This window comes from Catharus ustulatus, chromosome 6 (assembly GCF_009819885.2).
Source record: "Catharus ustulatus isolate bCatUst1 chromosome 6, bCatUst1.pri.v2, whole genome shotgun sequence".
NCBI lineage: Eukaryota > Metazoa > Chordata > Aves > Passeriformes > Turdidae > Catharus > Catharus ustulatus.
The window spans coordinates 47,975,009-47,988,356 of NC_046226.1; the positions used below are offsets into that span (position 1 = coordinate 47,975,009).

Below are 13,348 nucleotides of genomic sequence, written 5' to 3' on the forward strand. Positions count from 1 at the left end.
GAGCTGGACTGGCTGAGTAGCACTGCAGCACTGGTGTGGCACGTGCAGGAGGCCCCTGTCTTTGGCTTTTGGCTGCATCAAGGGAATTTGTATGGAAGGTCACCATGGGGAATCATGAGTGCTTTCTGTTTTCATTTTTTATGTCTGTATCTTCTTTTCAGCAGCTCCTCCAGCTGCTCTCCCAGCCCTTCAGTTTGTAGTGGTTTGGCCAGTTCTGTGCTTGTGATAGGACCGGGTGTAATGCATCCTGGCAGGGATGAGATGGCAGCTTCCATCTGTGCAGCTCCACCGGAGGCAGTCGGAACTGGTTTGGAAAATGAGGCTGTTAAAACCACAGGCTCCTCTCAGACCAACTTTCAAAATCTGTCACCGGCAAAATGCAGCCCTGGCTGCTGCTGTCACCTCTGCCAGGCTGAGCCCATGCCACAGAGCCCCTCTGCATGGCTTTCAGCAGACTGCCACGGGAGTGCCTTGGCAGAGGGAACACAGCCCTTCCCTGTGCTCTGGACACTCTGCTGGGAAGATTTTCCTTGCAGAAAGGGGCAATTTTGGGACCTCTTACTTCAAGGAGGTTCGCAGCACCAGGAGCAAGGATACTGCCCAGCACATAGCCAATAGATTCAGAACTCCTTCTGGATTAAATCCGCTTTCAGTACACGGCTTGTCACATCCTTGTGAACAAGCAGCACATCCCACAGCAGGGACTCTCCCTGGGCCTCCCACGAGCAGAAGCAGGAGCTAGACACACTTTCAGACTTGGCCATGGTTGTCATCTATGGGTTTTCTGAGTACAATGAATAGGTGACATAATTCTTTGCTTAATCTTTACTGTTTCCATTATGTGGCTGAGGAAGTTCGGTCTCCAGCTGCCTGGCTATATTTGGGCTGTGAACTGCAGGAAGTTGGTCAGCATGACATTGTTACAGATGTAATGTTTCCCTACCCAGAGAAGTCTTGTTCAAACCTCTCTGCCTTCTCCTTCTCGTTCTCCAAGCACTGGGGGTGCAGATGCTCCATATACCTGCTCCAAAGCTGTGCAATACTCCTCCCCTCCCTCCCTCGCTCCCATGGAGTCCATTCGTGTGGCAGCAGGATAATCTGAAGTGATGGCTGAAAACTGCCTTACCCAAGCATGGACACTGACACCCTAGAGCAGGCATAAAGTTGTGGACACATGAACCAGCACAGTCCTTCCAACAGATCCAACAACATTTATTCAATTGCTTTGAAGGTGCAGTAGCATAAGTGCAAGTTTCTGCCCGCAGCCCAGGAGCTGCCCAGTGCCAGCCCTGCTGCTAATTGCAGTAGTTTTCCAGCTGGTAGAGGGAGCAGGTGTTGTGGCAGCATTGCTCAACGATGCCTCTCTTCACTTTCTCAAACTCCTCCTGCTGGAAGGGCAGCTCTCCCAGCTCACCATGCAAGGGACCACTCACTGCCAGGGAAGAAGAGGAGAAGTTGTGGGACATCACACAGCATCAGCCTTGGCTCTTGAGCCCTGCAGACACCCCTCTTAGCAGGCACCAGATCTCTGATCCAGAGCTGGTTGGAAAATGGGAAGGAAGTTGCACAGGTTTCCCCAGGTTGGTGCTGCTTGTAGCACCTTCAGGCTCCCTGTTTCCTCTCCCAAAACAATCCTGTGGTGTTCAGAGGATGCCAAGCTGAGTGGCTATTGGCAGTGTGAGGGATAAAGGGATGCAGGGGCTTTGTTGGGGAAGCTGTGTGGAGGAGAAGAGAAATCCTGCACCCTCCCTGGGGTGAGCAGCTAGTAAGTGAGATGATAAAATGGGATTGTCTGCTCTATAGAGAAGGGTTTGGGACTGCAGAGCCCTTTAGGCAGTTTCCCACTCTTCTGAGAGCCTGGGCAGACAATTGGGATGTTCATGGGATTGCAAGGATGGTCCAGTTCTGAGGCTGGGTGCATTTCCCAGCTGTTCCTGAACAGCCTGATTCAGTTGGCTGCCTGGATATAGCCCCAAGCTGTCAGCAGAAGCATTTGTGTGTGTCTGTGTTCACAGCTGGGGGCAAGTTTTTAGAAGCAATGATAAATTAGGGTATTTGGACACAGATAGCACTCAGCAGAATGTCTTATTTGCTGGTGAGAACTTGAAAACTTGTGCACAGATCTGTTCAGGTTTTAGTTGCCCCATGAAAATATGGAAAATGGCAAATAAATCAGTGAGTATTTTTCCTGCAGGAAGAAAAGAGCCCTTAACAACAAAGAGAAAATGCCTGGAAAGTGAGAATGAGATGTGGTTTCTAGGGCAATACAAGTACAGTACAAGATGCAAAATCCCCAAGCCCCCAAAGCATGAGGCAATGAACAAGGCACAAGAGAAACACAAAATCATTATGCTAGTGTGCTAGAAGGGAAATTTGGGAAAAATTTGGTCCAATGTTAAGTAGAAGAGGAAATAGCTAGTCAAGGTTTCGTGATTTACTTGTCTTCATCCTTCAAGCCAGCTGTGAGCAGACTGTAAACATAACCAGATTGTGTGACAAAGAAGTGGTGGCTCAAGCAAAAGCCCTGAAAAAAAAGGCAGAAAATCCTCAAATACTTACATTCTAGTTGGCATGATTTAAATTCTCTGTACAGTATTTAAGTGATTTGGCTAATGAAACCTCCAACCCATTTGTGGTGGTCTCCAGAAATGAACAATCAGAGAATACAGCAAATGACATCCCAAACAAATCATGGCACACTCTCTGCTAGGGCATTAGCTTGTTTCACCTTTCAAAGACCCCTGAGACTATTTCACAGGATGGTTACATATACAGGAGAGGGAATTGGATATAAATGAAAACAGTATGTGATGGGAAGAGAAATGGTGGGAGAGATACAGTCAGGGGATGTTAAATAAAGGTTGATCCTGAAATGAGAGGATTTAAATGGCTGCAATTTGGACAGGGGTCTCTTCTTCATCTATTCACAGTCTTGATTAGAAGCTTGGAAGACAGAATGTTCCATGTGCTTCTCCAGGCCTCACCAGTCAGCAAGGATGTGGACAAATGCAGAATTGCATGTTTAGAGAGCTAGAAAATAGCACCTAAGAATGCAGTAGGGTTGTGTATTTGAGGAGAGGCCAAATTAGACATGGGAACAGTATTCAAATATTTTGAAAAGCAATCATAAAGATGAAAGGACTAGGCTCTTTTCCATGTCCACTTTTGAGAAGACAAGGAATAATTTACAGTGAGGGATGTTCAGGTTAGCTGTTGAGAAGAAACACACAAGAAGATCAGTTAAGTTTGGGAATGGGCAGCTCCAGAAGGCAGAAGAAGCTTTCTCTCTGGAGGTTCTTATGAATGTGCCAGACAAACATGGCTAAGAAAAAGAATGGGGACAACTGCTCCTGTCTTGGGGCAGAACGAGGCTTCTTGAGCTCCTCCCACCTTTATTTTCTATGAATACTCCCAGGCTGCTGCAACAGCCATGCAAAGAAATGGACAAGTTTGAGCTTTCAGGCACAATTCCTTTTGCCTCATAAATCCTCTCTCCCTGCCCGCCCTCCTCTGCCTTTTTAACCTGAAGAGCTTTTCACCGGCAACGCAACACTGTTGGTATGCCGAAGGTATTCCTGGCATTCCCGTGCAGGGCATTCCCGGTGTCACTGTCAAAGACAACCTCTGCATCTCACATCACATCGCTGCTGTCACGGCCAGCCCCACTCACCTAGAGGCTGCTCGACATCCCGCCGGGCTTTGGGCTGGTAGAAGAAGCCGCGCTCCCCACACACCAGGTACAGAGCTTCCACCAGGTGGGAGCCGCAGAGGTGCTGGTTGACAGCAGCCTGGCTGCCCCCAGGGCTGGAAAGGGCCAGGAGGGCCAGGAGAGGCAGCGAGCGGATCCAGAGAGCCATGGTGGGCAGGAGAGGCCTGGGGTGAAGAGGCAGAGGAGACACAGGAAAGTCTAGGAGGTAAAAATAGGTTGTAGTCAAGCATCTTATGTCTTTCAGCTCCTCTGGCATGGAAATGAGAACAAAGTAGGAGATGGATCTCCTAGTTTGAGAAGGAAGGAGAGCTTTCTGCACCAGGATTTACAAGTGACAGTAAATGACTACTGACTATATCCATAAGTCCATCTCCATGCTCCATCAGTCTCGGGCTCCCTGCTGTCCTGACTCAAAAGGCTGGCAGAACCATCCCGCCAAGCCCTATACTCATGCCCTTGAGAGCCAAGATCAGCAGACCCCTTCAGAGGAAAAACCCTCCCTGCCCATTCAGAGGGGGCTGTAATGTGTCATGATGGCCCAAAACCAGCACAGTGTCCTCAAAGACTGAGGAGGCCACACTTATCACTGCCTGCTTCATCAACATAAGGAGACAGGTCTGCACAACAGATAGAAAGTGAAAGGGAGGCAATCCAACTTACCCAAGAGGTGGAGAGAAGTTCAATCTGAGAGATGAAGATGGTTGGTAGTAATGTCCCCATTCTCTCTTTCCCGTATTTATATGCTTTATGTTAGCCCAGGTGACACAAGAGCCCCTCCTCCTCGATGACACTCTAGCCAAAATTTTGCTACTTGTGCAAATTAATTTCCCTCTGCGTAGCATCCGCAGGTCTTCATGCAAGTTGAGACAGAAGCAACTGTTTGCAGTTTCCATCTCATTTAGTCTGCTCTTTTTGCTTCCCCGAAGCTCTGTCCTGAGCCATCAGTGACCCTTTTAGCAAGGAGATAATGGTGCTAATTACAGCTGCAATGACCACTAATGACACTAATGCTGGCAATAGACACTGTTGGCATTGAGGTGGTCCAACAGCTGCTTCTAAAATGTAAAATTAAAAGCAAACATGTTAATCTGTTTGATTTCTATTACCTTGGAAAGTATGCAGCAATGGGCCCAAGTGGCTGGTGAAATCATGCTACTGTCAGGTGTTAGGAGAAGAAAAACACATTATTGTGCTCAGAATCACTGGCCACGCGGTGCACAGCGAGAGACACGCGTGCACAGCTTGGGCAGGGGGAGGAACAACATCTGCATTTTGCAGGAGACCTTGGGTGGTCGTTTCGCCTCAGCACAGGGCCAGAGTTTGAGCATTTGAAATTGTGTATATGAAAAAAAAAAATTAAAAAATAAGCCTTTTCCCCTTCTCCCACTGAAGGCAGGTTGCCTCCTTCACCTGCCCCTTCAAATTCCTGTTTGGGATTAAGCAGAGGAAAGGCTCAGTCTCTGCCATTTGCAGGTGGGAGCTCTGAGTATCTCAGCTCTTCTCTCTGAGACTCTGTCCAAAACATTTCTGGTAAGTCCCAGTGAAAACCAGGAGATATCTGATTATCTCCATTCTGGTGGTAAGTTTGCTTTTAAAAGGAGATAGATAGTGGGTCAGCAGTGGTTTACTGGCTTTTATGGGTCTGATTTTGGCAACAGACCTAGCTCTTGCTCTTTTTCACAACATTATCCAATTTTTGAGTACCTTTGTGCTCAACTTTTCTGCCACCAATAGCGAGCTTGTACTTTTTTCTGCTTAAAGTATACTTTCTTTTTCTTTTCTCCTTTTATTTTTTTTTCCTGCCTGCAAAGGCCCATTTTAAAATGCCGGGGATGAGATCATCTTCAAACTTGCCATTGCTCCAACTTTTGAGACTGCAATGCTCAGCACCACTGAGCAGGAGACATTTTCATCTGTTGGAACTCTCTTGCTTGTTTAACTTAGAATAAGCCTGATTCTCCATACACAGGACAAATCAGAAGGAAGTTCACTGAAATCAACACAAGGCCCTGAGATTCGAACCTTTGATTCCTTGAGTGGTCAAAGTAATTCCATCCATCAACGTTTAGGAGGTAGGAAGTGCCATATGCCCCTGTCATGGCTTTGAGTGTGAAGTATCATATGTTTGCTAAATGACTGTGATTGCAAAAAGGCTCCTGAGAAGTGCTAAATCTCTGATGAGCGCTCAGGGACAGGACCCATTTGCTCAAAGGATGCAAGACAAGGTTATCAGTTACATCCCCTGCCATGTAGGTCTTTCAGACCCCTGCTAATAAATCCAAGTTGTGATGCTCAACTACAGCTAATAGCATTTCTGCACAGTGTGTAACACTATCTCTGCCTCTCTTCTCCTCAAAGAAGATATTGGATGTACTTGAATGACCTAGTGGTATACCCATGGAGAGGGGCTCAGGTTTCAGCAAGATAGGGGTTCGGGGAATTCACTTACTGAGACTTTCTTACTGCTGGGTGAAGGTGGGGAATTAGCAGCTACCTAGGATAAAACCTGGCATTTTACCCCAGCTGAAGTAGGTTGCCAGAGCCGAAAGCAGAAGTCTTGTGTGACTCATGCCTCCTCCGGAGCAGGGACCTCGCACCTGGAACCTCACACAGCGAGGACAATGCTCAGAATCGCCCTCCAGATCCCCTTGGCAATCATTTGCCTGCAGTCATCCATCCCACTGCTGGAGGCTCAACAGACCTTAGTCAAGCGATTGCCTTGGAAAGGCTCCTGAGCAGGGTGTTCCCCAGGTTAATCACATGCTGAGATTTGCCATTTAGGGCTTTCCTGCTTGCACTTTTGAATGAGCTGAGCTCACCTGAACTCTGTTTTATTGACAGAGGGACTTTGTAAAGAGACCCGTCCATCCATTATTGTCCCTCTTCTAGGCAGCTTTCCTGAGGATTACAGCACTGATGTAGCAAAAAAAAGCTGCTTTATTTTGCTTTGAAAGTGCCATGTTCTTAGCTTGATGCTTCTCTTGCTCTTGGCTAACCAAATCCTGGAGGTATCTTCAAAAAGCTCGTGGCATTCCTGCAGCATGCCGCAGCAGGGGAAGGGCTGACTGTACCCAAGCGTTCAGGAATTCCTCTTGGCTCACTGTAGTTTGGGTACAGAAATAAGCCAGAAGATTTATTGGAAGGAAAAAAGATATCATGCTGGCTCAATGTTCTGCACAGGCCAATTTTTTTTTTCCCAAAAGTTTCCTACTACGATTTTTTTCCCCTTCCAAAATATGATCACTTTGATTATTTATTGGAAAACGTATTTTCTTACCATAAATGGTCCTCTGGAATATGAAAAATGCTAGCAGTCATATAAATGGATATAAAACGGATACAAACTGCGGAAAGTTTTGTCTTAGAGGGAAAACTTCCATGTCAGCAGCGAACTGAGAGAGGGGGCCAACTGGGGAGCCCATTCCTAGATGGAAAAGCTTTTTCTACAGAAAAATCTCCGCTTACTCCTTCCAGGCTGGGCTTCCCCATGATTTTCATGTCATTAGGCAGTGATGAGCCGAGCCCTCATCCATTGTGCCAGCTATGCATGTCTCCTGTGATCCCCCCAGATCCTCAGGTCCACATTGGGCTCTCCTGGCTGAAGGTGGGAGTGGGCTGGGTGGGAGCGGGCTGCTCCTGCCCTCCATGCTGAAGCACCTCCAGATGTGACTCAAAACCACCTCCCTTCCTCACATCCCCCCCAAGCCTGAGCAGTTGCATCAGTGGGAACAAGGTTTAGGCAATCCCCAGTGACATGTAATCGAGTTTTACAGTCCACTGCCAGCACAGTAAAATCTTTACTACTGTAGATGTCTCGCATTTTCAAACCCTGTCCTGAAAAAATAACAAACCCACTACAGGGGAACTGGTTAACAATTACAAGTTTGTGCAAGTCTTAGTGACAGCAAAGGTCAGGGCTGGAGGCAAGAGTTCTCAGCACCCAGGGACCCCAAAATGCCACCCACATCCCCCTTGCTACTCTAATGCCCTGTGGTTGTTCCCACTGTTCCTTTCCATGCCTGCGTGTGCATTGTCCCAGAGGAGTAGCAGGGATCCACACAGCAGTGACCACATGGCTCCTCTTCCCGGTGGGGTGAATTCAGTGGCCTTTGGAGCAAATAGCCCCAGTGCTCATCTGTGTTGTGCCACCAGCCCAAATCACCCTGAGGGGTCTGCATTCCCAAGAGCAGGTTTTGGGGGTGACCAGCATCCTTGGTGCTCCCTGTTTCCATGTGGTTTCCGGCTGCTTTGCTCCTGCTGACGTGCCCAAGCACATGTGCAGTGGCACTGGTGTGAGATGAAGGGCAGGGAGGTGAACCTGGCACTGAGGAGGGGGATTAATTCTGGGAATACTTGCAAAGGTACGTGGCCTTGGGGAGAGAAGGGGCTGCTCTAGCAAAGGGTGAGGCTTTGGCTTATCTGGAGCCACACAATGCGAGATGCCCTTGCTTCAGAGGGGGCATTGTGCAAGCAGAGCAGGGGGATGCTAGCTGGGATACAGATAATCTCAGCTGCTTCCATAAACTAATCCGGGCGGCCTCCTGGCTGCAGGGCATGTGAGCCACCCCCACTGCCCACGGCCACCAGGCTCAAGCAAGATGCTCCTGCTGGACTGTGGACTCCACAATTTTCCAGGCTCTTCCAGGGACATTATCCTGCTGCTTAGAGCACAAAGGATGAGTTTATAAAACAGTAGAGGGTATCCCAGTATCGCAAAGCTCAGTGTAGCCGAGCAGGTCTGACCCATCAGATCCCATCAGCTCTGGGCTGGCTGCGAAAGCAGAGAGCAGTGAGTACAGGCACACCTCTGGAGATGCAGCTCACTGGCAGAAGATGCTCCAGGGAGCAATTCCATAGAGCCAGTAGCTTTCCTTAGAGAACAAGGGAGGTTCCCCCGTGTGCTGCAGCCCTGAGAACAGCCTCCTGAGGCTCAAACCCTCTGGCCAGCCCTCCTAAGTATATATAACACCTCTCACAGGGAAATGGTGGCCTCTGGCAAGCCCAGCTCACCAGGGACCACAGAAATTGCAAATTAGTTTGGCTACACCTTGCTCAACTCCCCCTGGCCTCAGCAGGCTCAAACCTCTCCACAAGTGCAGCTACCCAAGTAAGCTCGACCAAATTTAATGATCCCCAGAGTAAAGCTCCCAAATTTTTTCCTGTCCACTTCTGGAAGAGCATATGCAAGGTTATAAATAGAGATGGAAAAAACAGCTATGCTTCTTTTAACCCTATGAAAATATTAACAGCCGCATGTTTTTTGAGAAGGTAAAGAAGAAAATAGCACCTAAGAGCTGTTATTACTTCCTAGAAACAGCTATTAGCAGACGCAGCAGAACAAATTAGTTTGTTTATCAATGAGGAGAAGATTAAATCTGTGGCTATTAATGGCCCAAAGTAATCCTTGGTGGAGATGGAGAAACATTAGAAGAGGTGATGACGCCCTGCCAGAGGACAAGTACTGAGAAACAAAAGTAACAAATAACTTCCACTGAGTGGAGGAGCACTGGAAAAGTAGCCTGATCAGCACTGATCTAAAAATACCCATTTTCAGCACTGATACCACGTCTGTCCTTTGTGTCGTGGAGTCCACGAGAAAAAACAGAGAGAATCTTGACCCAGTCCTCAGGAAACAGCCATGAGGGGCCATTGAGGCTGTCAGGGAGTTTTCTCCAGTGTCCAAAACTGTAGGCACTAAAGTCTCATCGTGCCATCACCATGGCTTCCACAGCAGGTGGCATCACAGGTACCCCTTGGGCCTGGAGAAGCCTTTGGTGAGACAGAGGAGAGGATGACCTGGTGCTGGAAAGAATGGGCAGACACAGCACAAAGTGCTGGGTGCTAAAACTGGGCGCTATGAGCAGTCAAAGCAGCAGGTGGGTAAGGAGGAAAATGCCAAAAAACAGAGGAATGTTTTTTGCTGGCTCAGACTGAACCTGTCCCAGCTGTAAAGCGGTCTCATGGGTTGAAAATAAATCATTGTGTCACATACTTCTGTGTTTTTTGCCACTGCACAATGACCCAAACCCCCATTTTTCTCCATGACTTCTGGAGGTGCTGCTTGCTCCTTCTCTGTCATAGGGTATACCTCGAGCTTCAGCACTTCAGGTTCCTCCAGCTGGGTTGGGATCTGAGACAGGAGCTGTGATTTTTTTCCTTCTTGCTCCTATAACATCATCCATGTGGCATTTGGTGTTTTGCCCACCGGCACAGCTCTGTGCCAAAGCACCTTTCCCAACACTGCATCTGGCGCTGAAAGAAAACCCAGCTCACCACTGGTCCTATAAGCTGTGGTTATTCCCTGGCATCCGTCTTCCTGGCATTGTCATTCCTCACTCCTAGGATGCTCCACTGGGGCCAGAAGGTGCTAAGGACTTGCAGAAGGGAAAATGTTCCCTTTTCCTGCTTGTGGCCGGCCAGACCCCACTGCAGAGAGTTCTGATCTCCCCTGCCAGGGAAGGGGAACTCCCAGGTCTGATACCATTAATTATCACTGGGTAAGTGGATTGTTTTGAGCACTTAAAGCTACTTTAGGGATTTGGATGCACATCGGTAACTAGCCCATGGGCTTTCCTACGGGTTCCTAGACGAGGAGGTGTAAATCCTGCTGATAAGGCTTGTTAGTGATAGGGGGCTGGGGAGGGGAGGCAGGGGGGGTGTTTGGAGCCAGGCACAGCGATCTCCGGGGCCAGGAGGGTTAAGCCCACCGCTGCAGCCCCCTCCTGCTGCTGGAGAGCCCCTGGCTGGGGGGAGGCTCTGGGGTGCTGCGGGCACTCGGGGTCAGCCTGATTTACAGCGGCAGAGGAACCGGGGCTGTTAATTCAAAGTTGCCGCTTATCGGTGTTTAGAGAGCAAGCTCCGATCTGTTGGTTAGCGATTTGGCCTTTGCTGTAAATAGAGGGGCCCCGTGCTTTGCTCTGACATTTTTGTCTTATTATCTTGTCTCAGCCTCCGAGGGAGGTGGGAGAGTTATTTAAGGCTGACCTTAGTGGAAGGAAAATGAACAACTCCCTTACCCCACCCTGTTTTTCTCTCACAGTCCTGGGTAACAACTGTTGCATTGAAGAATCTGTGCAGGATACTTAATCCTCCACCATCCCCGAAAATATTTTGTAGATCAATTCACCCTGCTGTGCCCAGAGAAAACAATCACAAAGACACCAAGTAGAACTAATGTCAGGAGTAGAAAAAAAAAATAATTAAAAATCTGTCATTATTCCTCCAGAAAAATCAATGAGAATGGGCCTTGGATCCGTCAGAGAATGGAGTTCACCACTTAGTCTGTTCAGCACTGCTGTAGTTCAGGTTTAATTCAAATCTTCATATCATGAGTTTGAAAAAGTGTTGCTTAATCCCAAGCAACTAAAGAACATAATATACAGAAACATATATGCAGTGGCACTTGGAGCTGGGAAGAGTACTTTGGATTCAGAGACCCAAAGCGTCTATAGCTCTGGGGCAGAGTGTGCAGGGGATGCACAAGGAGTCTGTGTGGGTTCCATCCATCCCTGTTGGGATCCCCTGTGCATGGTTTTTAGGAGGTTTTCTGTGTACAGAAGTAAACATGTGTATGTGCTACAGCTGCCCCGAGTGATTCACACCTTACACAAGATGTTCAAAGTGAATTGATTAAGAGACACAGGAAGAAATCCTCATCCATTTGAAGCACAGCACTTGCTAGACTGAAAAACATCTAATCTCCAGAGGCTTGTTTTATTGACCAGCCCCACCAGCTGCGCAGTGAGGGTGCTGCAAGGCTGCAGTAGCACATCTGGGGAGCGGACACGGGGTTTTTCAATCCCTCACCTCATCTTTGCAAACCTCTTGTTCAGTTAAAAACAACAACAGAACCAGAACAAAGCAAAACAAAAAAATCACCACCCAAACTTCCCTCCTGATCAGTTTTCAAAGCATTTCAGACACTTTCTGCTTTCAGCTGTGCCAGGAAAATGTCAAAAGATCATCTTTCCACCTAGAAAACCTAGCGTTCGTCCAAACACTGTAATGAACAAGTGTGGGGAAACTGAAAACAAATTCCTAGCAGTGGAAAGTGCAGTACCCATTCTGGTCCCTGGGGAAAAACCCAAGTCTGTTTTGAGCTGGATTAGCAGCACGAATGACAGCTCAGGTCAGCCGCAGCCTTATCCGAATCAATTCCCCTCTCCGGGGAGGCGGTGCGTGTGTGCGCGCATACCTGCGGCTACAGGATTTGTAAATAATTGAGTTCTTCTGATCCCTACCACCACAGCACAAGAAGAAAGATTTGGTCCTGAGGGGGCTGACAGAGGTTCAAGCCCCAGATCTGCCACTTAGACGCTTCTTCCCAAAGCTGTTTAGGCATGTAATTACTTTTCCGGCTCTGTGCCTGGTCTGAGTCTCTGATTCTCTGCCTCCTTTTATCTGTCAGCTTTTTACAGGGACAAGAGTACTCCTCTACCTCCCATGCATGTAATGAAGATGAATTCATTACAGCTGTAACACTTTAACGAGCACTGTTGAAGATACAGGGTATCCTTACAAGTCCTAAATTAGGAAACTCCCTCTCAGAGTGTGCTGGGGTGCCTGGGTGCACGGCCCAGATCGGTGCCGGCAATACATTAATCCACCTCTGTGTGTGATTCTGGAAGGGGTTTTAGCAAGAGAAAGGGTCTGGCTTTCATGCAAAAGCCAAGGTTGCAGGAGGGACTGGAGTTAGTTTCCTTTAACGTGAGGATAACTCTGGAGTAAGGAACACTGAAGTGTTTGGGCATATCATCTGGTCTCTGGATGTGCATCCTGATTCCTGGGCATCCTGTAACCCATCCACTGGGATGCAGCAGACACAGAAATAGTGAGAAATGCTGGGAGAAAATGTGTTTAGTGAAGGCAAGTCCCCTGGTGTTCTACTGTTTAAAAGAGACCTCCCAACTACTGTTTCATGCATAATTGTGCAATTGGTAATATCCTGCCAAAGAAAGGCTTAGATCATCTCGTCTGCAAAGCATTTTCCACCTCCAAATAAACATTTTGCACGAGCACAAGTTGCAGGTCTTCCACCATAATGTGCCCCAGGCTGGATTTTGCATATTGCCTGCAGGCAAGGCAGCCGACCTGAATCTGGACAGCAGAAGGATGCAAGAGTCAAACTCAGGATGCTAGACCAGAAATATATTTTTTTTATTCTTAATATCATGTGAGCAGCAGCACGATTCCAAAATGAAAAATAATTCTGTTTCATATTTCTTTACACAGAGAGACAGACAGACAGATCCACCCACAGCAGCAGCAGCAGCAGTGACAACAGTGAGGCCGCTCAGCGAGGCGCTGAGATAGGCACACACCAGAGGGGTGCTGGGGCCTGGCTCTGAGGAAGGCTTTTCCCCCTTCTTCCTCCCTTGCCAGCCCATGCTCCATCTGGGGGAGGGTTTAACCTGGGCTGACCCGTCATTTTGGCTTTCCCCAGTCACGTTTGGTGAGGTTTGGGGGAATGGTGTGAAGGATCCCATGACCCACCCAAAGGACATGAGCTCGTGCTTAGCTCTAAGCGGCCACATCATCCTACAGATCTGCTCCACGGTTAGGAAAAGGGAATTCATAACATCTTTTGGTGAAGGGTGTGACTGGGTAGATCCTCAAAGTCTTTTTCTCTGAGTGATCTCG

At 48.1% G+C, this 13,348-nt stretch overlaps 1 protein-coding gene across 1 annotated transcript; it reads right to left on the reverse strand.

Annotated features, from left to right (window-relative positions):
* Positions 1 to 1,295: 1,295 nt before the first annotated feature.
* INS (insulin) lies at positions 1,296 to 3,903 on the reverse strand. Its single transcript, XM_033063542.1, has 2 exons — positions 3,671 to 3,903; positions 1,296 to 1,432 (listed from the first exon to the last, which is right to left on the reverse strand). Exons 1-2 carry the CDS (start codon positions 3,855 to 3,857, stop codon positions 1,296 to 1,298), a joined length of 324 nt encoding a protein of 107 aa, XP_032919433.1. The 5' UTR covers positions 3,858 to 3,903.
* Between the last annotated feature and the right edge of the window lie 9,445 nt (positions 3,904 to 13,348).